Raw genomic sequence first — 26523 nt, 5'->3', positions numbered from 1 at the left:
ATGGGAACCAAGCTAAATTCTGGAAAACTATCAAATCCCTGAAGGGTTCTACTTCCTCCTCTCTGCCAAAACAAATTAATTCAGACACTGGTCTCATTACGGAAAAATATACCATCATTAATGCATTTAATCACCATTTTATTTCAGCGGGCTCTCTCATTTTAAGAACTTCTAAGCGTATGATATTAGGCTGGATGCTGATAGAGGAAACTTGCTGAATGATCAGATAAATGATAGTCAAAGCTTTTCTTTTAGGCTATTTGCAGGGAAAAAAGTCCTGGATGCTTTGCTAGCAATAGACAACCAAAGATCCACAGGGGTCGACCAATTGGATCCCGGTCTACTTAAGTGTGCAGTGCCCAGCATTGTTGTCTCAATAACCCTCATTTTTATTATTTGACATCGTTATTAGGAAATATTCCAAAAGTATGGAAATCATCTCTTGTGCTGCCACTCCATAAATCAAATCACATTTTATTTGTCACATACACATGGTTAGCAGATGTTAATGCGAGTGTAGCGAAATGCTTGTGCTTCTAGTTCCGACAATGCAGTAATAACAAGTAATCTAACTAACAATTCCAAAACTACTGTCTTGTACACAGTGTAAGGGGATAAAGAATATGTACATAAGGATATATGAATGAGTGATGGTACAGAGCAGCATAGGCAAGATACAGTAGATGGTATCGAGTACAGTATGTACAAATGAGATGAGTATGTAAACAAAGTGGCATAGTTTAAAGTGGCTAGTGATACATGTATTACATAAGGATACATAAGGATACAGTCGATGATATAGAGTACAGTATGCATATGAGATGAATAATGTAGGGTAAGTAACATTATATAAGGTAGCATTGTTTAAAGTGGCTAGTGATATATTTACATCATTTCCCATCAATTCCCATTATTAAAGTGGCTGGAGTTGAGTCAGTGTCAGTGTGTTGGCAGCAGCCACTCAGTGTTAGTGGTGGCTGTTTAACAGTCTGATGGCCTTGAGATATAAGCTGTTTTTCAGTCTCTCGGTCCCAGCTTTGATGCACCTGTACTGACCTCGCCTTCTGGATGATAGCGGGGTGAACAGGCAGTGGCTCGGGTGGTTGATGTCCTTGATAATCTTTATGGCCTTCCTGTGACATCGGGTGGTGTAGGTGTCCTGGAGGGCAGGTAGTTTGCCCCCGGTGATGCGTTGTGCAGACCTCACTACCCTCTGGAGAGCCTTATGGTTGAGGGCGGTGCAGTTGCCATACCAGGCGGTGATACAGCCCGCCAGGATGCTCTCGATTGTGCATCTGTAGAAGTTTGTGAGTGCTTTTGGTGACAAGCCAAATTTCTTCAGCCTCCTGAGGTTGAAGAGGCGCTGCTGCGCCTTCTTCACGATGCTGTCTGTGTGAGTGGACCAATTCAGTTTGTCTGTGATGTGTATGCCGAGGAACTTAAAACTTGCTACCCTCTCCACTACTGTTCCATCGATGTGGATAGGGGGGTGTTCCCTCTGCTGTTTCCTGAAGTCCACAATCATCTCCTTAGTTTTGTTGACGTTGAGTGTGAGGTTATTTTCCTGACACCACACTCCGAGGGCCCTCACCTCCTCCCTGTAGGCCGTCTCGTCGTTGTTGGTAATCAAGCCTACCACTGTTGTGTCGTCCGCAAACTTGATGATTGAGTTGGAGGCGTGCGTGGCCACGCAGTCGTGGGTGAACAGGGAGTACAGGAGAGGGCTCAGAACGCACCCTTGTGGGGCCCCAGTGTTGAGGATCAGCGGGGAGGAGATGTTGTTGCCTACCCTCACCACCTGGGGGCGGCCCGTCAGGAAGTCCAGTACCCAGTTGCACAGGGCGGGGTCGAGACCCAGGGTCTCGAGCTTGATGACGAGCTTGGAGGGTACTATGGTGTTGAATGCCGAGCTGTAGTCGATGAACAGCATTCTCACATAGGTATTCCTCTTGTCCAGATGGGTTAGGGCAGTGTAGTTGAGATTGCATCGTCTGTGGACCTATTTGGGCGGTAAGCAAATTGGAGTGGGTCTAGGGTGTCAGGTAGGGTGGAGGTGATATGGTCCTTGACTAGTCTCTCAAAGCACTTCATGATGACGGATGTGAGTGCTACGGGGCGGTAGTCGTTTAGCTCAGTTACCTTAGCTTTCTTGGGAACAGGAACAATGGTGGCCCTCTTGAAGCATGTGGGAACAGCAGACTGGTATAGGGATTGATCGAATATGTCCGTAAACACACCGGCCAGCTGGTCTGCGCATGCTCTGAGGGTGCGGCTGGGGATGCCGTCTGGGCCTGCAGCCTTGCGAGGGTTAACACGTTTAAATGTCTTACTCACCTCGGCTGCAGTGAAGGAGAGACCGCATGTTTTCGTTGCAGGCCGTGTCAGTGGCACTGTATTGTCCTCAAAGCGGGCAAAAAAGTTATTTAGTCTGCCTGGGAGCAAGACATCCTGGTCAGTGACTGGGCTGGATTTCTTCCTGTAGTCCGTGATTGACTGTAGACCTCTTGACTGTAGACCTCTGAATGCCTCTTGTGTCTGAGCCGTTGAATTGAGATTCTACTTTGTCTCTGTACTGGCGCTTAGCTTGTTTGATAGCCTTGCGGAGGGAATAGCTGCACTGTTTGTATTCGGTCATGTTACCAGACACCTTGCCCTGATTAAAAGCAGTGGTTCACGCTTTCAGTTTCACACGAATGCTGCCATCAATCCACGGTTTCTGGTTAGGGAATGTTTTAATCGTTGCTATGGGAACGACATCTTCAACGCACGTTCTAATGAACTCGCACACCGAATCAGCGTATTCGTCAATGTTGTTATCTGACGCAATACGAAACATCTCCCAGTCCACGTGATGGAAGCAGTCTTGAAGTGTGGAGTCAGCTTGGTTGGACCAGCGTTGGACAGACCTCAGCGTGGGAGCCTCTTGTTTTAGTTTCTGTCTGTAGGCAGGGATCAACAAAATGGAGTCGTGGTCAGCTTTTCCGAAAGGGGGGCGGGGCAGGGCCTTATATGCGTCGCGGAAGTTAGAGTAACAATGATCCAAGGTCTTTCCACCCCTGGTTGCGCAATCGATATGCTGATAAAATTTAGGGAGTCTTGTTTTCAGATTAGCCTTGTTAAAATCCCCAGCTACAATGAATGCAGCCTCCGGATAAATCGTTTCCAGTTTGCAGAGAGTTAAATAAAGTTTGTTCAGAGCCATCGATGTGTCTGCTTGGGGGGGGGATATATACGGCTGTGATTATAATCGAAGAGAATTCTCTTGGTAGATAATGCGGTCTAAATTTGATTGTGAGGAATTCTAAATCAGGTGAAGAGAAGGATTTGAGTTCCTGTATGTTTCTTTCATCACACCATGTCACGTAGGCCATGAGGCATACGCCCCCGCCCCTCTTCTTACCAGAAAGATGTTTGTTTCTGTCAGCGCGATGCGTGGAGAAACCCGTTGGCTGCACCGCTTCGGATAGAGTCTCTCCAGTGAGCCATGTTTCAGTGAAGCAAAGGACGTTACAGTCTCTGATGTCCCTCTGGAATGCTACCCTTGCTCGGATTTCATCAACCTTGTTGTCAAGAGACTGGACATTGGCAAGAAGAATGCTAGGGAGTGGTGCACGGTGTGCCCGTCTCCGGAGTCTGACCAGAAGACCGCCTCGTTTCCCTCTCTTTCGGAGTCGTTTTTTTGGGTCGCTGGATAGGATCCACTCCGTTGTCCTGTTTGTAAGGCAGAACACAGGATCCGTGTCGCGAAAAACATATTCTTGGTCGTACTGATGGTGAGTTGACGCTGATCTTATATTCAGTAGTTCTTCTCGACTGTATGTAATGAAACCTAAGATGACCTGGGGTACTAATGTAAGAAATAACACGTAAAAAAAACAAAAAACTGCATAGTTTCCTAGGAACGCGAAGCGAGGCGGCCATCTCTGTCGGCGCCGGAAGCCTATAGGGCAGGGATAGTTGTGATCTTAATAATTATCGCCCCATTTCAAGGCTTCCTTGTCTAGCGAAGATTCTTGAATGTACAACTTTTCTATTTTTTATCTGAGAAATGTATTTTGAATGTAAACCAATCAGGGTTTAGGCCTGGGCACAGCACTATTACAGCAACCACGTTCGTTTTGAATGATCTTGTCAAGACTTTAGACACTCAAATGAAATGTGCCGCTTTGCTTGTGGACCTGTCAAAAGCTTTTGATACTGTTGATCATGCTATTTTATTGAATGAGTTGACCTCGATAGGCCTGAGCTCTGACACCTGTTCATGGTTTCATGATTATCTTAGTGACAGAACTCTGTCCATTGTGGTTGATGGGGTTAAATCTGAATTTCTTGAAGTACATAAAGGTGTGCCACAGGGGTTGATTTTGGGACGTATTCTCTTTACTATTTACAATATACCATTGGTCAATCTGTTAAAAATGGTAAACCTCATCTATATGTGGATGATACTATTATGTAGGGATGAAACGGTTACCAGTTTCACAATAAAATTTCCGTCGATTAGTATTACCGTTTCAAATTCTAATTATCATTAAAACCGTTTTTGATTACCACAGTTTGAAAAAGTCACGGTAAATACTGTCCAGCATCAACCAAAGTTAGCACAAAGTTGTTTGTGTGAAAACATGGCGGAAGGCAGTGACAGCGCAAATCTGAAGTGTGGTCGTATTTTGGGTTTTACAAGAGGGCTGAGGGACACTTAATCGAAGATGGTCACCCTGTCTGCAGAACATGCAAAAAAATCAACAAAAAACACTGCGAAAGGGGACAACACCTTGGGGCAGCAGGTAGCCTTGTGGTTAGAGCGTTGGCCCTGTAACTGAAAGGTTTCTAGATTGAATCCACGAGCTGACAAGGTAAAGATCTGTTGTTCTGCCCCTGAACAAAGCAGTTAAAACCTCTATGGGTTAGGGGGCAGTATTTTGACATCTGGATGAAAATCAAACACTGACGTTTTTGATGTCTGTGAGTATAACAGAACTCATATGGCAGGCAAACACCTGAGAACAAATCCAACCAGGAAGTTGGAAATCTGAGGTTTGTAGTTTTTCAAGTCATTGCCTATCGAATAAACAGTGTCTATGGGGTCCTATTGCACTTCCTAAGGCTTCCACTAGACGTCAACAGTCTTTAGAACCTTGTTTGAGGCTTCTACTGTGAAGGGGGAGAGAATGAGAGCTGTATCAACCAGGTGTCTGTCGGGGTGCCATGAGCTCAGTCTCGCGCGTGCCCGTTAGCTGCGTTCTATTGCATTTCTAAAGACAAGGGAATTGTCCGGTTGAAACATTATTGAAGATATGATTAAAAAAAACATCCTAAATATTGCTTCTATACATTGTTTGACATGTTTCTACGAACTGTAATATAACTTTTTGGACTTTTAGTCTGAACTTTCGCTTGGACTTGCCCGCGCCTCGTGAGTTTGTGAACTAAACGTGCAAACTAAAAGAAGGTATTTGGACATAAATGAGGGACTTTATCGAACAAATCAAACATTTATTGTGGAACTGGGATTCCTGGGAGTGCATTCTGATGAAGATCATCAAGGGTAAGTGAATATTTATAATGCTATTTCTGACTTTGTGACACCTCTCCTTCTTTGGAAAATGGCTGAACTGATATGGGCAGGCAAAAACCCGAGGACAAACCACAGCCTACCACTGTTTCCAATGGCTGTCATATTTATTATGAGTTGAAAACCTCCCAGATTGCAGTTCCTAGGGCTTCCACTAGATGTCAGTCTTTAGAAAGAGTTTCAGGCTTGTTTTTGGAAAAATGAGCTAGAATTTGTCATTTTTATAAGTGGCTCCCATGTTGACTGTAGTGTTTTCATGCGCGTGGATGAGAGCGCGTTCTTTATCTCTTTATCGAACACGCAAGGTAAGTTAACTTCTAGCTCAATGCATGATGTGGGGACTTCGGAATGAGGGAAAATGTCATTGGTTTGTCTGTCTAACTTGCTAATAGCTTGTCAATAATGTAAACGGAAGCTTTCAGCATTACCTACTCTTGTAAAAACACTACACTTTGTTCTACTGCTGTGTGCGTTGTGTGTCTGCAGACTCTATTCGCCCATTGCACACGACAACATGTTATGTAGTTTAGTCACCCAAACAACATATTTTGTTAATTTAAAATCTGCCAGATGTCGACTTGATGTTTAAAGTGTTCCAACAGGAGAAACACTATAGACTCCTATACAAGACTCCTGTATTTATGTAAATTGTTAATGGGGTCATTGCATATACTCAAATGCAACACAGAAGATAGACTGTGTTTGAGTGGATAATAATAATACTTATAATGTAACAACAATAATAATAATACATTAGCTATTCCCTTGTTAACAGAGTGGGAGTGCAGCAGGCAAACCCAGTGATGCTAATGGTCCCTCCTCATCTACAGTTGTGACACGATCAAGCATTTAAAAAGGCAGCATTTATGCACCCACATCAAAAAATGCTCAAGACCTCACTGCAGCCTTTTCATATTACATTGCAAAGGACATGATGTCATTTCACATTGTTGAGAGGCCTGGCTCTCTGAGGCTGATGAAGGTTGCCGTGCCTCACTACAAAGTGAGTGCTGCGAATTTGATTTGATTTGCTTACTTAAGGTTGTACTCATTTAAAACTGCAGTAGGGAAACTTTTACCTCTCATGGCCACATGGTGCCATCTTTAATGTTATTATTTTCATGTTTATGCACACAAAAAGTGGTCACACAACCACAGATTATCGGGAAATAGACACAAATTACTTATTCGAAATGTGGCACAGGCACACAAAATAACTTTTTTTTTATTGTCCGTGGGGTAGGGGTTGGGGTTAAGGTGTAAGTAGTTGCAAAGTTGCTAATTAGCCTTTTAAAAAAAAGCTAAATGGTATAGTCATTGTGCGTTCTCAATGGACATTGTTAAACAGGGTGCTTTGTAAATTCGCTCTGGCTATTTTGTTTGGATTTCAGAGCACTTGTCTGAATGTACTAGAGCGCAGAATATTGATGAATTTACGAGCTGTCAACGCCCGTTGAATATGGCCGGTGTCAGTAAACGTTAGGGAAAATAATTTAATTTAAATTATTACCAGCAGCACAGTTAGTCACCAACGCTTTTAATAACACTGACAAAGCCTAATCAGCTCTGCTAGGTGAGTAGAATGGAGAGTGAGGATGTGTTATGTGTCTGGAAGTAGCTAGCAAGCTAGCCAACTTTAGCCAGTTAACTTGGGTGTTTAACCCTGCTCCTTGGCAGATTTTGGGGTTGAATAGTTCTTGTGAGAATCAAGGACAGTGGATTAGGTAACATATTAAAATTGGCAGTTATATGGGCGAGAGCACGAATTATGTTTACAAATAGTCAAACTGCATCACACCGCATTTAAATGTAATCGCTAAAGGGTGTAGATTTGAGTGTTCTGTGTTGATACAATATGTAGTGAATTTGTTATTGGCGTAAAAAGACGAAGAAACTCATATGCCGAACATTGCCACATTAGTAAACAATTTGGTAGAGCATGATCACAAGGCATCATATGGGAAAGTACAACCAGCGAGGCAAGAGATAACATAGTAATTAAAGTGGCCTCCCTGTGAACAGAAGTTATGTTTGTTTTGACTATAATTTTTTATTTTATTCACCTGGTAGTTGTGTTATTGTGTGCCAGATGTTAAGACTATAAACCATTATAATTGGGTTATTTGCGGGATTTATTTGTAATTTCAATAGCATTGGGTCTATGTTCCTGTCTGAAATCTGAGTTTCTGATTGTGATTCAACTGGTTCCATGTTTTTCTTAGCAGCCAGTGTTTGTTTTAAGATGTAAACTGAACGTTTTAACAGCATGCTTAGTTCAAATTTAAAGGCAAAATTATTCAATATAAATTGCGAGGCAATTTCGAGGTAATACGTTTTTGTGGCCTAAATGGTCTGCTGGAATAATCTACTGAGAATGGAGTCGTATTTGAATCCTGAACTGAATATATGCTTGTAAACAATCGTAAGTGTTTGTTTTATTACTTGTAGCCTAACCAGAAGAGACATTTACCTAAATCTAATGAATTCTAATAATACAGGGTAGGCAATTGCAATAAAGCTGTGACCATGATCATGATAAAACTAGGCTACAACAGCAATGGATAAAATTTGTGGGTAGTAAGAGGCTGTAGTATTGTGCCCACAAAAATGTTTTTTCCTTAAAAATTGTCTGATGTATTTTATACATTTGGCACATTACAGGTTAACCTTAAAATAGGCGTTTAATAAGTGTGAAGCAGAAAGGGGATATCCAGCAGAGGGTGGTATTAAAAATATCATATTGTCGTATTGTTAGGGTAGACTACAATAAAAACCTTTCCTTTTGGTAAGGAGAGAAAAATCATGTTAGGATTATTTTCTTTACTAAACCTTGCGATGTGTGACAGTGACAAAGACATTGATAAGGAGGGTGGATGTACACTTAATGAGTGTTGACAGTATGTGAATGGTAATATGTTAGTGTTTTTTTATAGCACTCTAATGATGCAATATTTTAGTAATTTGAAAAGCTAAGGTTTCAATACAAGATTAACTGTTGAGTAGAGCGATTGAGCCTTGAGAATGTAAAATAGATTAGCTGCGGTTGAAAGCGAGCGGGCAGTGGGACGTTTGAAGTCGAGGTATGAAAAACTTTCTTTGACAGTTTCTGATTATTGTTGCTCGGTTTTGTAGTTTAGGTAACACCAGTAAATTGGAGCCTGAAGGTAATGTCATTTTAAACAATAATCTGTTACCACGATGTGGAACAGTGTCAAGTATTTAAAGTTAATGTTTTATTATTGAACATTGAGCTGATTGAATATTGAGGCCAACTTTTTGTAGGTCCTAGATTTGTTAAAAACAGGTTTTATGTTTTCACTAAATTAATACAACAGGTTAAACTGATAAGAATACCAGAACGGGGCTTTGGGTTTCTTTACTTTAGAAGGTGTCTATTCCACTTAATGGAACACTGTATTATCTGATGTGATTGAGTAGAAATCACTCTTCCAGGACTGATGGAAGTCCACTACAGTATGTCTGTTAAGGGAGCTCCCACATTAAATAATGAGTGTAATCCTGAGAAAGGTAAACAACCACCATTCTAAGTAAATCCTTGCAGCAGAATAGCTGATAAATCAGGTTCTAGGTAATTGAAATAAGGTTCCCACACTTTGTAGAACTGATCAGTTTTAAACTGCAATGTACAGTTGAAGTCGGAAGTTTACAGACACCTCAGCCAAATACATTTAAACTCAGTTTTTCACAATTCCTGACATGTAATCCTAGTAAAAATTCCCTGTCTTAGGTCAGTTAGGATCACAACTTTATTTTAAGAATGTGAAATATCAGAATAATATTAGAGCAAATTATTTATTTCCGTTTTTATCCGTTTTTATTTCTTTCTTTTATTAGTATTTGGTAGCATTGCCTCTAAATTGTTTAACTTGGGTCAAACGTTTGGGTAGCCTTCCACAAGCTTGCCACAATAGGTTGGGTGAATTTTGGCCCATTCCTCCTGACAGAGCTGGTGTAACTGAGTCATGTTTGTAGGCCTCCTTGCTCACACACGCTTTTTCAGTTCTGCCCACAAATGTTCTATAGGATTGAGGTCAGGGCTTTGTGATGGCCACTCCAATACCTTGACTTTGTTGTCCTTAAGCCATTTTGCCACAACTTTGGAAGTATCCTTGGAATCATTGTCCATTTGGAATACCCATTTGCGACCAAGCTTTAACTTCCTGACTTATGTCTTGAGATATTGCTTCAATACATCCACATAATTTTCCACCCTCATGAAGCCATCTATTTTGTGAAGTGCACCAGTCCCTCCTGCAGCAAAGCACCCCCACAACATGATGCTGCCACCCCCGTGCTTCACGGTTGGGATGATGCTCTTCGGCTTGCAATACTCCCCCTTTTTCCTCCAAACATAACGAGGGTCAAACAGTTCTGTTTTTGTTTCATCAGACCAGAGGACATTTCTCCAACAAGTACGATCTTTGTCCCCATGTGCAGTTGCAAACCGTAGTCTGGCTTTTATGTCGGTTTTGGAGCAGTGGCTTCTTCCTTGCTGAGTGGCCTTTCAGGTTATGTCGAAATATAGGACTCATTTTACTGTGGATATAAGCTCAGCCAAAAAAGAAAACGTCCCTTTTTCAGGACCCTGTCTTTCAAAGACAATTCGTAAAAATCCAAATAACTTCACAGATCTTCATTGTAAAGGGTTTAAACACTGTTCCCCATGCTTGTTCAATAAACCATAAACAATTAATGAACATGCACCTGTGGAACGGTCATTAAGACACTAACAGCTAACAGACGGTAGGCAATTAAGGTCACAGTTATGAAAACTTAGAACACTAAAGAGGCCTTTCTACTGACTCTGAAAAACACCAAAAGAAAGATGTTTAGGGTCCCTGCTCATCTGTGTGAACATGCCTTAGACATGCTGCGAGGAGGCATGAGGACTGCAGATGTGGCCAGGGCAATAAAATACAATGCCCATACTGTGAGTCCCCTAAGACAGCGCTATGGGGAGACAAGACGGACAGCTGATCGTCCTCGCAGTGGCAGACCACGTGTAACAACACCTGCACAGGATCAGTACATCCGAACATCACACCTGCGGGAAAGGTACAGGATGGCAACAACAACTACCCAAGTTACACCAGGAACGCACAATCCCTCCATCAGTGCTCAGACTGTCCGCAATAGGCTAAGAGAGGCTGGACTGAGGGCTTTTAAGCCTGTTGTAAGGCAGGTCCTCACCAGACATCACAGGCAACAAAGCCGCCTATGGGCACAAACCCACCGTCACTGGACAAGACAAGACTGGCAAAAAGTGCTCTTCACTGACGAGTCACGGTTTTGTCTCACCAGGGGTGATGGTCGGATTCGCGTTTATCGTCGAAGGAATGAGCGTTTCACTGAGGCCTGTACTCTGGAGCGGGATCAATTTGGAGTTGGAGGGTTTGTCATGGTCTGGGGCGGTGTGTCACAGCATCATCGGACTGAGCTTGTTGTCATTGTAGGCAATCTCAACGCTGTGCATTACAGGGAAGACGTCCTCCTCCCTCATGTGGTACCCTTCCTGCAGGCTCATCCTGACATGACAATGCCACCAGCCATACTGCTCGTTCTGTGCATGATTTCCTGCAAGACAGGATTGTCAGTGTTCTGCCATGGCCAGCGAAGAGCCTGGATCTCAATCCCATTGAGCACGTCTGGGACCTGTTGGATCGGAGGGTGAGGGCTAGGGCCATTAATCCCAGAAATGTCTGGGAACGTGCAGGTGCCTTGGGGAAAGAGTGGGGTGCAGTCCAGATTTGCCAGCTCTTGCTGTCAGAATTTAACTGAACGTGTCCCTTCAATATTTTCCAGGAGTCGCACCACACGGATATTGCAACTGCGCCCTTGGTTATCAAAGTCATCAATGTGCGCCCCCCATTTCGTGCTTTTGTTTCTCAAGTGCTTTTATCTTAGTGTCCATTGATGTAGTTGAAGTTTCCACAGTAGCAATTCTTCCTCATCAACACCGTTCCAATTATGATATCGATCACTTTAGTAATGTTATCAGTCATCTTTTGAATCACCAGGTCCATTGTGCCTGGATCTGCAATGGTATTAGCTTCGCTAACATTAGTTAGCTCATCCTGCACATCTACAGGGGTGGTGGTTTTGGTCGAGTTCTTCAATGTTCTGCTGGGTATGTTGTCGGAAACATTTGAGAAATAGCCGTCAGGCCTTATTTCAAAAATTTGACCACTTTTTCAAGCTAAAAGATGAATATAAGAAAGAAATTAACGAATGCCACGGGAACTCTCTGAAACAGTGTTCTTTACAGTGTCATTTTTTATTAGTGTTTTAACGCTGTCTGATTTATTATGAGTGGTCTATTTTCATTTGGTCTTATCGGGTTTTTCAGAGAAAATGTACCTTAAAGGGGCACACACATGGAATTTTCTTATTTTCTGAGTTTTAATTAAACACGTGAATTATTTTGATAAGAAATGTACTGAAGAAACTTACTGACGGTTGTGGCTGTTTTGCGTGATGTTTTGTTGTCTCTACCTTCTTGCCCTTTGTGCTGTTATCGCTGCCAAATAATGTTTGTACCATTATTTGTGCTGCTACCATGTTGTGTTGCTACCATGTTCTTGTCATGTTGTGTTGCTACAATGCTGTGTTGTAATGCGTTTCTGCCTGGCTATGTTGTTGTCTTAGGTCTCTCTTGTCGTAATGTGTGTTTTGTCCTATATTTAAAAAATCCTAATTTTTAATCCCAGCCTCCGTCCCCGCAGGAGGCCTTTTGCCTTTTGTTAGGGCGTCGTTGTAAGTAAGAATTTGTTCTTAACTGACTTGCCTAGTTAAATAAAGGTTAAATAAAATGTAAAAAATACTGTAACCCTTGAATATGTAATATCGGTTATGTTATTGTTTTACATAATTAATCTAATAGAGAAATAACTTATTTGATAATTAATAGTTATGTGTGATTATGACCACGAGAAGGATAGACCTGCCTCTAGTCTATTTTACTATGAAGTTATGGGTACAATTTTTTATGGAGTTATTAAGGGTAGTAATTCTAATTTGATTTGTGTCAAAATGGGGAAAATTACAGGGTCCTTTTAGGTTTTTGAAGTTTACACACCTTGAGTGATATGTAGGAATGTATCGAATGATGTATGAAGGAGGGTATTGTTGTTTGTCTGTTTTGTTTCGATATAAATCTCACCAGATTGGGTCTGCTGGATGATCTGGATAATTTCCTGACCCTGTGCGATGAGGTTGACAGTGTGATAAGCTCATTTGGAAAATTGCTTCAACAGAATGTGATGTTATTTTCTTTGACATTTGTTTTAGAAATTGGTATTAAGAATATTGGTAAAAGTAATAATTTGTCATAGCCAATTCTTGTCTGAATTTCCTGAACCAGAAATGAACTAAACTGTTGTTCTGATCTGTCCTCTTTCAAAATTATGGAAAGGTGACTACAGATGGTATCTAGATGCATAGAAGGGACAATTTGACCAAACAGTGTGTGAACCTCAAAACCCCCTCTAACTGGAGTCCGAGCCAGCAACCGGTGTACAACATCCAGTTGACGCTATCAACTGCCTTTTCTCTAAGGAGTGCAACAGAAGTCCACGTGGAGTGAGCATGGAGGGAGATCGTTTCCAAAACCTCTCTCTGGTATACTGGTTGGCAAATAGACAAGACATAATTGGCATTGGATGTGGGGCTCAGATGATAAATTAGTCTGTTTGGGAAAATCAGATTATTCCTGAGACATTGAAATTTGGTTGGTCAACTGTGCCCGTAATTGATTTAGACTTGTCTGAAATTGTTATTTGGGGTATCAGGGGTATCAGGTTGATTGTGGAGGTCGACACACTGCTACGTTTATAGTAATTTAGACTAATAATGCATTGAGATACTGATCTGTAATTATAATTGTGATGAGAAAGTTAATACAATATATTCATTGTATGTTAAAACCTGTTATGGCAAGGCGTTCCCCCCCCCCCCCCCCCCCCCCCCCCATTCAGCTGAAAAGGTGGCGCAGGGAATTCAAAAAATATTCTTTCGAAATATTTAACTTTCACACATTAACAAGTCCAATACAGCTAATGAAAGATAAACATCTGGTTCATCTACCCATCATGTCCGATTTTTAAAATGTTTTACAGCGAAAACACAACATATATTTGTTAGACCACCATCGAATAAAAAAAAAACAGCAATTTTTCCCAGCCAAAGATAGTCACAAAAGCAGGATTAGAGATAAAATGAATCACTAACCTTTTGAAAATCTTCATCAGATGACATGTTACATAATACATTTGTTTTGTTCGATAATATGCACATTTATATCCACAAATCTCGGTTTACATTGACGCCATGTTCAGAAATGCCTCCAAAATATCCGGAGGAATTATAGAAAGCTACGCCAGATAACATAAATACTCATCATAAACTTTGACTAAAGATACATGTTCTACATATCATTAAAGATACACTGGTTCTTAATGCAACCACTGTGTCAGATTTTTTTTAAACGTTACAAAAAAAGCCTACCATGCAATAATCTGAGACAGCGCTCAAACGTAAATATATTTCTCCGCCATGTTCGGAGTCAACAGAAATACGAAATTACATCATAAATATTCCCTTACCTTTGATGATCTTTCATCAGAATGCAGTGCAAGGAGTCCTAGTTCCACAATAAATCGTTGTTTTGTTCCATAATGTCCAATACTAGTGTCCAATTAGCTGCATTTGCTAGCACTTTCAGCTCACGTGCCCAAAAGCTGACGTTTGTCCACGAGAACTCTGACGAAAACTTCAAAAATATATATTCCAGGTCGAATAAACTGGTCAAACTAAGTAGAGAATCAATCTTCAGGATATTATTTTCATATATATCCAATAACGTTCCAACCGGATCATAAGTTTTCATCTGCAGCCAAATGGAACGACGGTGGCACCCACAGACAAATGTGCCACAGGGAAATTGCATTCTGCTAAGACAGTGACTATTTCCCCTCCCATTCGGTCAAAGTTCACACCAGAGGCTCCATTCAGATCCATACCTTGTTTGGAAGTGAAGAGGTGATGACTTAAAATTAGACCCGCATTCAGAATTTCACTTCCTGTTTGGAAGATTGCCTGCCCTATGAGTTCTGTTATACTCACAGACATAATTCAAACAGTTTTAGAAACTTCAGTGTTTTCTATCCAATAGTAATAATAATATGCATATATTAGCAATCTAGGACAGAGTAGGATGCAGTTCACTACGGGCACGCAATTCATCCAAAGTGAAAATACTGCCCCCTATCCCCAACAAGTTTAATATAAATGTACCTTCTGCCATTATTAATGTGTGTTACATTGAGGGTTTTAATTTTGAGTGATATAATCACTGAAGAATATCATTCTAAATTGGGTTGGATAATTAATTGGGTTTTGATGGTTTATGATTTGTAAACTAAATGATTTTTAAAACTGACTGATTTGAGAAAGTTTTTAGCATGTTAACTATATGAGTGAAACAATTAATGTATTGATTGTTTGGATTGTTGTTAAGCTGATTGTGACCTGTGTAAAGAAGTTGTGTACCAAAGAGATTGATACTATTCTCAGCATTCCCTTGTGAATGGAGAGGGTGAACTCTGAGAGTGAAAGTGATCCTAATTTCTATCCATTGCCAAATTGAATTTGTGATGATAATGATAATACTCAGGAACTATAGCAGGTTTGTGCTAATGGCACATATCCATAGCCTCATAAATAGTGGGATCATGATGTTTATCCTGTATCATTAGGCACTAAATAGAAGAAATCTTACTTAAACCATGAGTCACTACCTGGATTTGTCAAACAAGATATAGTCATTTTTGTTTCTACCATCCTGACCAATGGGGGTGTGCTCAGAATCAACACAATGATTTGTTTTGTACTGATGAAAAATGTACTCTGACTTAGATTACGGATAATTGTTTTACGATATTGTAGTCTTTTTAAACCTTGTAATTCTTGAGAAAATTCTCAAAATGGGGGAATGTGAGGGCAAAATTACAAGATTATGTTATACTGTTTATACGTCAAATAAGGTTTGATGAGTACTCTTTCATGTGTCTGTGGGGCTTGAGCTGACAAGATGGGAGCAACCGAGATAGGGATAGCTTTGGAGTAGAACAATCCCTCATTGTCTCAAAATCATCCTTGCATCTGGGAGACTAAGCTGGGTGGGAATTAAAACAACACCAGGTGCAGATAATCACAATATGAACCCAGTGGCTTATGATTCCCCTTGGTCTGCATGGGAGGGGTGGAACCAGCCATGACTTAGCAGTAACTCTGGGTATTTCTTTCCTGTGGCAGTCCTCATGAGAGCCAGTTTCATCATAGCGCTTGATGGTTTTTGCAACTGCACTTGAAGAAACTTTCAAAGTTTGACCGTATTGACTGACCATATCTTAAAGTAATGGACTGTCATTTCTCTTTGCTTATTTGAGCTGTTCTTGCCATAATATGGACTTGGTCTTTTACCAAATAGGGCTTCTGTATACCACCCCTACCTTGTCACAACACGATTGGCTCAACTGCATTAAGGAAGGAAATTCCACAAATTAACTTTTAACAAATGCATTCCAGGTGACTATCTCATGAAGCCGGTTGACAGAATGCCAAGAGTGTGCAAAGCTGTGGCCACTTTGAAGAATCTCAAATATATTTTGATTTGTTTAACACTTTTGTTAATGGCATGATACCATATGTGATATTTCATAGTTTGTCTTCACTATCATTCTACGAAGTAGAATACGGTACAAATAAACTCTGGAATGAGTAGGTGTCCAAACTTTTGACTGGTACTGTATGCACAATGCAGGAACATGATACATAGTAGTACTTCAAAATACTTCTACAATGTGGCATGGAGCAAAATCTAAAACTTGTTGCAATGTAGTAGATTCTGTGATCAGTTGATTGTGTTAATCTATTTTTTACTTGCCAAAGACTACGACAGTGATACAATCGCTTCACAAAATATTTTGTGATGAGTTATACCATCCTATGAGGACATCCAACTTGCCAAGGCACGGTCAGTTATACGAGCATAATAGCCTAATAAATATTCTGAGGACATGAGAATAAGCAGATGTAATCATGAACGTACATTTGGCTCGGAGCCTTTTGGTGAAAATAAAAAGGAAACGGATATCAACGTTTTATTGTACAACAGTGCTAATACAAGTTAGGAAAAGATCATTAATATGTGACCAATCATCATCACCAGTAAAACACTAATTTCATAAAACACTGATGTAGTTTGACAGTGTCACATCATTAAAAAAGATTACTCCAACATAATATTTAACACAGAAGACAATGTGGGCACATGTATGGTGTATTCAGATCCATTGACTTTTTCCACATTGTTACAGCCTTAATCTAAAATGGATGACTTTTTTTTTTTTTTTATCTACACAATACTCCACGACAAAGCCAAAACGGGTTTTGCATTTTTTGTGCAAATGTATAAAAAATAAACATACCTTATTTACACAAGTATTCAGTCCCTTCGGTATGACACTCGAAATTGGGCTCAGGTGCATCCTGTTTCCATTGATCATCCTTGATGTTTCTACAACTTGACTGGAGTCCACCTCTGGTAAATTGATTTGGAAAGGCACACACCTGTCTATATGAAGGTACCACAGTTGACAGTGCATGTCAGAGCAAAAACCAAGCCATGAGGTCGAAGGAATTATCCGTAGAGCTCCTCAACAGGATTGAGTAAGGGCACAGATCTGGAGATGGGCACCAAAAAATGTCTGCAGCATTGAAGGTCCTCGGGAACACAGTGGCCTCCATCATTCTTAAATGGAAGAAGGTTGGAACCACCAAGACTTCCTAGAAGGCAACTGCCCAGCCAAACTGACCAATAGGGGGAGAAGGGCTTTGGTCAGGGAAGTGACCAATAACCCGATAGTTACTCTGACAGGGCTCCAGAGTTTCCCTGTGGAGATGGGAGAACCTTCCAGAAGGACAACCATCTCTGCAGCATTCCACCAATCAGGTCTTTATGGTAGAATGGCCAGACGGAAGTCACTCCTTAGTAAAAGGCACAACAGCCTGCTCGAGGTTAGCTAAAAAGGAACCTAAAGGACTCTCAGACCATGAGAAACAAGATGCTCTGGTCTGATGAAACCAAGATTGAACTCTTTGGCCTGATTGCCAAGCGTCACATCTGGGAGGAAATCTGGCACCATCCCTAGGTCGAAGCATGGTGGTGGCAGCATCATGCTGTGGGGATGTTCTTCAGCGGCATGGACTGGGAGAAGTCAGGATCGAGGGAAAGATGAACAGAACAAAATATAGAGAGATCCTTGATGATAACCTGCTCCGGGGCCCTCAGTACATCAGACTGGGGCAAAGGTTCACCTTCCAACAGGATAACGACCCTAAGCACACAGCCAAGACAACGCAGGAATGGCTTCGGGACAAGTCTCTGGGTGCCCTTGAGTGGTCCAGCCAGAGCCTGGACTAGAAACCAATCAAACATCTCTGGAGAGACCTGAAAATAGCTGTGCAGCGACGCTCCCCATCCAACCTGACAGAGCTTGCTTGAGAGGATCGACAGAGCTTGCTTGAGAGGATCTACAGAGAATGGGAGAAACTACCCAAATACGGGTGTGCCAAGCTTGTTGCGTCATACCCAAGAAGAGTCGAGGTTGTAATCGCTGCAAAAGGTGCTTCAACAAAGTACTGAGTAAAAGGGTCTGAATACTTAGTTAAATGTGATAGTGTTTATTTTTTAATACATTTGCAAACATTTCTAAGAACCTGTTTTTGCTTTGTCATTATGGGGTATGGTGTGTAGATTGATGAGGAAAATATACATTTAAGAATAATAACAAAATATGGAAAAAGTAAAGGGGTCTAAATACTTTCCAAATACAATGTATGACATAATGATGCTCATTTACTAAATGCGGTTGTTGTAACATTTGGATTTTCAACTCCTGATAAGAAACCCATCAAATTTGAGCACCTACTACATCAAGGATCAAGCAAGTAATTGTGCAATACCAGACATGTTGGTATGGAGTTGATGTTTAGATTTACTGTAAGATGTTGCGGTTGAGTTAAGATTAAAAACAAATGTATATTTTATCAAAAATAGCACCACTAATCATAACTCAGAAATTTCGCTTAAAATAAGACCAAATAAAAAGTGTAGATACTACACAAATGCTGCCTTAATTAGCAGCATGAAGGGGAAAAAAAGTCAACTGCCATATTTCATATAGAGACTAGCCCTTACTGCTACGATACCGCCTGCATACTTTACAATGCAATAGAGGGCCAAAGGATAATTTATGATAGACAAATTCAGCAGCAAAAGCCTATTTTGGTCACAGTCTTGAAGTCCATGGACAATGTAAAAGCAACGCAGGTTTTGGTTCATCACCAACCTTTGTCCTTCACTTTGAAATCACATCTGAAAACAAAGAAATGTTGACCAGAAAGAGATAGACTCATGCTGTAAGTAGGGTAAGCACTTGCAGAAGACATGAATGAGTTGTTGGCACTGGAATGTGGGGTTCTTAAAAGGAGATTGAGTTTCAGGGTGGGGTTCTCAGTGGTGGGCTCTCTCGCTGACCACGTCCTGCAGCCGTTTGAGCAGCACATCCTCGCTCTCGGGACACACCCGTTTGGTGGGGGATTCGCCCAAGTAGTCGCCCTCCATGGAAAAGGCCCTTTTCCTGCTCACCCCTCCCTGGCGGATCATCCGGTTGATGTCAGTCAGTTCCTGCGGAAGGAGGGGGTAAAGCACAGGTGAGCTAACATTAACATACAGACAGGAAGTAAAGGAACCTGAGCCAAAAGGGGTCCCCTAAATCCTGAGTGGCGCAGCAGTCTAAGGCACTGCACCTCAGTTCAAGAGGTGTCACTACAGTCCCTGGTTCGAATCCAGGCTGTATCACATCCGGCTGTGATTGGGAGTCCCATAGGGCAGCGAAAAATTGGCCCAGCCTCATCTGGGTTTGGCAGTCAGTGTAAATAATAATTTGTTCTTTAACTGACTTGCCTAGTTAAATAAACGTTTAAAAAAATCTGCCTCTCCTAGCGTACACCTGGCCATCAAATATATTTGAATTATTCCAGAGATAACACACCAGTCCTGATCAACTAATCATCAAGCCTTTGACTACTTCAATCAGGTGTGCTAGTTCAGCAAAATTGTGAAACGCCTGGGGCTCCCTGAGGAGAGGTTTGACAAACATCAAGGTAAATGGACTGAAATATAGTCCATAAATTACCTCATTGGAAAGAAAGGACCACACCTCCCCACACTTATGTGCAAAACATATTGCCTTAAACTATGGATAATGTTGATTCATGAGTTAATACATTGATTTATGTTAAAGCATGTGTATATGAACCATACAGACAACACAATTTGATGTAAAAAATGTGCATCTAAACTTCTGTACTGCCTCTTCAAAATACAAACACATACATGCATAAGGGTGGGGACATACTTTGGAGGGGCTGCCGTTGATCTTGTAGGTGTAGGCAGAGTTCGGGGTGAGACAGGAGCCGTTCTTGTGTGGGGACACGTAGATCGAGTGTCTCTGAGAGATGCGGCGGGGGGACAGGGGCTGGGCTCTCATCGAGGGGAACGGGGACAAAGGAGGGGCCTCCATCTGGAAGACAAGAGGGAACAAAACAACTAACTACAGACAACTAGCTCAGGACAGAAGTATACCCATGATTAAAGTTGAATTAGTATATACTGTCCAACGAAATGCTAACATGCAGGTTCCTTCGACAATGCAACAATAAGAAATAACATGAACAGAAAGTAAATGGCACAGTAGAATATAAGAAAGCACAATTTATAGTAAAATATTTACACAGGGTATCAGGGAAGGGGGGGATTAGAGGGCAATTGTTTAAATTGTGCAGTATTAGCAATAGTAGAGAAGAGTCTGCTATCGGCAGTTGTGATTTGTGTGTAGCATGAATGTATGTATGTAGCATGAATGTGTGTGTGTGTGAGTGCATGTGTGCCATGGCGTGGAGAGTCAGTGCAGGTGATCAGACCAGTTCAGATCGTGTGTAGATAGAAATGGTCTACCGAGCCTGTTGGTATCAGACCTCATACCATACCCTGTTGTCCATGCTGGGGGCAGCGTATCGTAGGGCAAAGCCCTTAATCTTCAGCACATAGACAGAGTTGTAGAACTGGATGAGGTCGCCGCGCTCCTCGCCTTGGGCGAGATCCTCCTCTCTGCTGCTCTGGTCGGCTTTCTCAGCAGCTGAAATTAAGGCTGGTGGATGCTTTGTTCAGTAATGGATACTCATATCACCAAAGAGTCTGCCTACCGTTATGTTAGCAGTTGATGTTATTCTTCAATAACACAGACCCCAAAGCAAATCAGGGGGAGGAAACCAGGTTTACTCAAAGAGGACAAATCATGCTTGGAAGTAGGTGGTAATTTCTTCCCTGTCCTCAGTGATTCTCTCCACAGAACAAAGGGACAGGATGTAGTGTTATAACCCAGCCCTAGCCTGTGGTTGACTAACTATAATTCCTTGCAATAAAACTGGGCCAATGGCCAGATAACAAGTATCCTATTTCAGGTTCAATGTATAAACAATTTGGACCAATGAGAACTTGTCATGTAGCTATGAGTCCCAGACTGAAATTCCTCCCATGTCTCTGACCCATTGATATTACAGAAGAAAAAAACACTTTCCATTGACCTTTCGTCCTCTGCGTTGCGTATTTATCTTCAAAATATGCTTACAGTATCAATATAATTTTTTGATATATAATTAAAAAATAATATATTTTTTTTCTCATAATTTCTGTGCTAGAAACAAACCATATGAAACCAACATTTTTAAACAGCTGGACATTCATTCAGGTTACATACAGTGGGATTCATTTCCAGAGTCTTTCTCAGGGCGGAGGTATCTTTTAGTGGGGCGAAAATAACTCTGAACCACCTGGCTATACTCCAGTAGTGGACAGCTGCAGATAGAAAGGCTATTTGGGGGTGTGCTGTCTTACATGTTCCACCAGAGGGGTCCACTTCCATGTTCTCGTCTGAGGGCTGTTCTCTGGTGCTGCTGGGTCGGATGAGGACACTGCGGTAGACCTGTGGAGTGAGCATAAACAAGAGCCATAAGGAACACATCACTCAAATTATTTTTTGACTTCACGGCAGGCACAAATTCTATATATGTAATATAATATTAGTGGTCTACATTAAAATCGGTTTTCTGACTATGCACACCTCCCTCTGCAGAAGTGTTTGAGAAGATCTTGAAATAAATTCAGAAAAACCTAGCATGTGGGGTCACTTACATGACTGCTGGCTTGTGGTTGACTGCGGTAACATTTCATGATGTCCTGGAATGTGTGGCCTTCTTTCGTAATCTACAACATTCATATGTACACTATTAATAGGAATCCAAGCAACAATCACTCAGGTAAGAAAAAACACGGTTGAATGTCTGTATGACAGCAGTAAAACGTGTTTGTGCCAGGGATCGGCAAGACATGGCCTTCTTCCTCTGGGTACAGCTTTTTTTAAATCCAAAAACAAAACAAAAATCTGTGGGTTCTACTACCCTAACACATAATTGTTTTAAGATTACTATTTGATTATCTATTGAAGGACGGACACCTAGAGATCAGAAACAGATGTGTAAAAAAAAAATGAAAATAGCTATCGAATATTGGGAGGATTTATATGCGGAATATGCAGTCAGAATAATATTCTACAGTGAAAATGAGTCAATTCTGCTGAAGGTAATATTGAGTCAATAAGATAAGGTGATTAGGAGGCTTCTTTATAATATGGGCCATCCGGAGTATGGCATTTATCGCAGTAGGATGGACACATACATTGTATTATTGAGTCAATTGTCAGATTACAGTTTCCCCTCGAGGAAATGTGCCATAGATGCGGTAGAGAAATGTGCCATAGATGCGGTCAATCGAACTTGACCAAAACAATGGTGTTACCATGGAAACACATGGGGGGGGGCCATGGGTTAAGATCCAGTCTCCTCATTGCCCCCTGGCAAAATCTACCTACATTCACACTATCGTTTGTGCATTTCAAACTGTTGAGGCAAAAAAATAGATATATTTCTCAAACCACAGTATAATGCTTTTTGTATGGATGCCAACCCCAACACGTGTTCATGTCATCGTTACCAATCAACTGCATTGCAGTTAAAAACAACAACTGACTACCACCACCGAATTCAGTATGCGAGCTATGCTAACCAGCTTATAAAAATGGGAGTTAGCATTTAGCAGTCACTTCTAAAATTGAAAAGGGACAACTTCCACATGTTATGAAGTGAAAACAGCCAAATATATCAAAATCGGACAATATCCACGCCGTTAGATCAGATTTGTTAAATGTGCACCATTCCAATGTCTCCTGTACTGCATCTATGTTTAAATATGAGATGAGGGCAAGCAGATCAACACAGGTAGGTCCCATTATTCACCATTTTGGGCAGTTTGTCCATTATAACAACTACATAAGCATGTGCACCCACAGAATTAAAATGCCATTCTAATGCCATGTCTGAGCCAGCCATGTCACAACTAATCAATACATTCCGTTTAAACATTCTGGTGACTAGGGAACATAAAACACCAGTTTTAACAAGACAATCTAGCAGATTCCTCCTGAGGTAAAGTTATTACAGCCTAGAAAACACGGCGAGATCTGTGCCAAACAGTCCTCTAAGAGCTCCAGACAGGGGCACTCTCAAGGGCACTGACCTAGCCGCCGGCTACGTCAGGCGATCCATGGTGCGATGCACCAAGGGACCCTGGACGGTCTGAAAATTATCACTCTTTTGTATGTTTGATTCAACGGACAGATGGGAAGAGTAGTGGGGCTGAGATTCGAGAAGAGACATGTGCTGTCGGCATTGGTGGTGACTGCTAGACCAACCGTTGCCCAAAAGATGACCTCTACCTTGGATTAGCGAGGGTTCCAAAAAGAGGCTGTACTACTAGGAGGCAGTAGTATTGTTTACAGAACCACCAAAATCCACTGTATTCAAAAGTGTTTTAAACCCGCAAACACCTGCAGTTCTTCAATAAAATAATGAATCCAAAGAACTCATTACAAATGTTTTCAGTCAGATTTCTTGATGGTGCAGAAAAGTATTAGATATTCTACATTAAGAAACAAGGGAATGCATTTGTCAAATTTGAATAGAAAGGGTATTCTGTGTTTTAATGTGTTCCACATAAGTATAACCAATTTTCCTGTGAATTGAAAAAGAAAGATTAATAAATAATTTTATTATGGTGCACATAAGAAATAAAAACAAGAAAGTACCATACTAAGTACTAGGTGCCCTGCATGACACAGAAATAATCAAGTCATTATCAATGTGTCAATCCCTCTGTTCAAGACCAACAGAACATCGCTCAACTCATTCAGTGAATCCAGAAACACAGCCACGTAGAAAGCCATTTAGCAGTTGATCTCAAGAGGCTTAATCAATGCATTCAACTGAAGATGGTAAAACAACAAAAATGAGCAAATCTTTCTCCTCAGTGCTTTAGTACCTTAGAGATGATGTAGATGGAGCAAAGGAGGAGCTGGTCCAGGTGTCTGTCCTTCATCAGCTCCGGACACTGGACGATGGAGTGCTCAAAGCAAGTCCAGATCTTGCCCCGCAGCTCTGCCGAGATGTCCAGCCTAACGCACAGATCTCTCAGCCGCACACTGGCCAGGTGGTACACCTACAGAGAGCAGGGGGGGGGGGAATGAGAGCGAGAGAGCACAAGGGCGAGAGAGCGCGAGGGAAAGTGTGCGAAAGCGAGCACGAGAGGGGGCGAGAGAGAGAGCGAGTGCGAGGCAGGGCGAGAGAGAGGCGGACGAGAGAGAGCGAGCGCGAGGGGGCGAGAGAGAGAGGGGGCGAGAGAGAGAGGGGGCGAGAGAGAGAGGGGGGGGGTGAGAGAGAGAGGGGGGGTGAGAGAGGGGAGGGCGAGAGCCAGGGAAAGAGTGTGCGAAAGAGAGAGCGAGGGGGGGGGGGGGGCGAGAGAGAGCGAGGGGACGAGAGAGGAAGAGGGGGGGGGCGGTGAGAAAGAGGGGGGGCGAGAGCAAGGGAATGAGTGCGAAAGCGAGCGCGAGAGGGGGCGAGAGAGAGAGCGAGCGAGAGAGAGCGAGCGCGGGGGGGGGCGAGAGAGAGCGAGCGCGGGAGAGAGCGAGCGCGAGGGGGGGCAAGAGAGAGCGAGCGCGACGAGAGAGAGCGAGCGTGAGGGGGGGGCGAGAGAGCGAGCGAGGGGGGCAAGAGAGCGAGCGAGGGGGGGCGAGAGAGCGAGCGAGCGAGGGGGGGCAAGAGAGCGAGCGAGCGAGGGGGGGCAAGAGAGATAGCGAGAGGGGGGGGCAAGTGAGAGAGCGCGAGGGGGTCGAGAGAGAGCGCGAGGGGGTCGAGAGAGAGCGCGAGGGGGGTCGAGAGAGAGAGCGAAGGGGGGTCGAGAGAGGGGAGGGCAGGAGCGAGGGTAAGAGTGTGTGAAAGAGAGAGCGAGGGGGGGCGAGAGAGAAAGAGGGGGGGGGGGCGGTGAGAAAGGGGGGGGGGGGCGAGAGAGAGCAAGCGCGAGGGGGGGGCGAGAGAGCGAGCGCGAGGGGGGGCGAGAGAGAAAGAGGGGGGACGAGAGCGAGGGGGGGTGAGGGCGAGCGAGAGCGAGTGCAAGGGGGGGGGGGCGGGCGAGCAGGAATGTGTCTCAGCTGGCTGAAGATTTTCAACGCTCCAAGAGTGAAACATTTTAGTTATTTGTAGCGGCTAGTACTACGTACACCATTATTCATCATTTGTGTTGCATGTAAAAATAAAGGCCCCCTGAGGATAATGACTGTGTGCTGTTCTCTGGGATAGATACGTGGAATGGCTGGGGGAACCCAAGGACAGGTTTGAGAACCACTGATATAGGGAATAGGGTGCCTTTGTGACGCAGCCTGTGTGTCCTCTTTCACCTTCCTGAAGAAGAGGGCCAAGGAGCCGGTGCGTCGGGGCCGGCTCTGTTGGGGGTCTGGCTGAGCCTGGGGTGCCGGGATGGGCCGGCTGGGGGAGGCTGTCAAGAGGACCTGGGCTGTAATGGGACTGCCGGGCTCCCCCCTGGTCTGTACCTGGATCAGCGTGATGCCTCCCAGATCATTCTTTATACCTGGGGATCACATAGGCACATTGTACTCAGAACAGGGGGCGATTGGCTTGTGAACGATTGGCTTGTGGAGGCGTTGCACAAGTTCATATCAATAAATTTACCAAAAGTGTGTTACGCATAAAGTTGCAAAGGGAGGGTATATTACGGGAAACTGATTTCAGCAGTAAACTACCAGAATTTAATGGCCTTTTTGTGTACAGGGGTCTGTAATGCAATTTTCTCTTGAACTATATGGTCTATCCAATAGAAACTCATGGACACAGATATAAAAAATGATATATATATATATATATATACACACTGCTCAAAAAAATAAAGGGAACACTAAAATAACACATCCTAGATCTGAATGAATGATTCTTTTTAAATACTTTTTTCTTTATATAGTTGAATGTGCTGACAACAAAATCACACAAAAATGATCAAATGGAAATCAAATGTATCAACCCATGGAGGGCTCAGTAGTGTTTGTGGCCTCCACTTGCCTGTATGACCTCCCTACAACTCCTGGGCATGCTCCTGATGGGGTGGAGGATGGTCTCCTGAGGGATCTCCTCCCAGACCTGGACTAAAGCATCCGCCAACTCCTGGACAATCTGTGGTGCAACGTGGCATGGCGTTGGTGGATGGAGCGAGACATGATGTCCCAGATGTGCTCAATTGGATTCAGATCTGGGGAACGGGCGGGCCAGTCCATAGCATCAATGCCTTCCTCTTGCAGGAACTGCTGACACACTCCAGCCACATGAGGTCTAGCATTGTCTTGCAT

At 42.6% G+C, this 26523-nt stretch overlaps 1 protein-coding gene across 3 annotated transcripts in view; it reads right to left on the bottom strand.

The window, feature by feature from the left end:
• Positions 1–18324: 18324 nt before the first annotated feature.
• The window catches only part of rbl1 (retinoblastoma-like 1 (p107)), a 50578-nt gene continuing 42379 nt past the window's right edge, over positions 18325–26523 (bottom strand). For 2 of the 3 annotated variants that reach the window (XM_021568397.2, XM_021568399.2), the window contains 7 exons: positions 25564–25754; positions 24153–24329; positions 21912–21983; positions 21615–21702; positions 20708–20868; positions 20077–20241; positions 18325–19343 (listed from right to left, as the gene is read on the bottom strand). In XM_021568397.2, the coding sequence (XP_021424072.2) occupies positions 19170–19343; positions 20077–20241; positions 20708–20868; positions 21615–21702; positions 21912–21983; positions 24153–24329; positions 25564–25754 (1028 nt within the window). In that variant the 3' untranslated portion in view covers positions 18325–19169. The remainder of the gene's footprint in view (positions 19344–20076; positions 20242–20707; positions 20869–21614; positions 21703–21911; positions 21984–24152; positions 24330–25563; positions 25755–26523) is intronic. The other variant, XM_021568398.2, reaches the window with a different exon arrangement.

The sequence above is a fragment of the Oncorhynchus mykiss genome, chromosome 17 (assembly GCF_013265735.2).
Source record: "Oncorhynchus mykiss isolate Arlee chromosome 17, USDA_OmykA_1.1, whole genome shotgun sequence".
Lineage (NCBI taxonomy): Eukaryota > Metazoa > Chordata > Actinopteri > Salmoniformes > Salmonidae > Oncorhynchus > Oncorhynchus mykiss.
The sequence above is the reverse complement of the archived record's forward strand: the minus strand, read 5'-3'. Positions and strand labels throughout refer to the sequence as shown.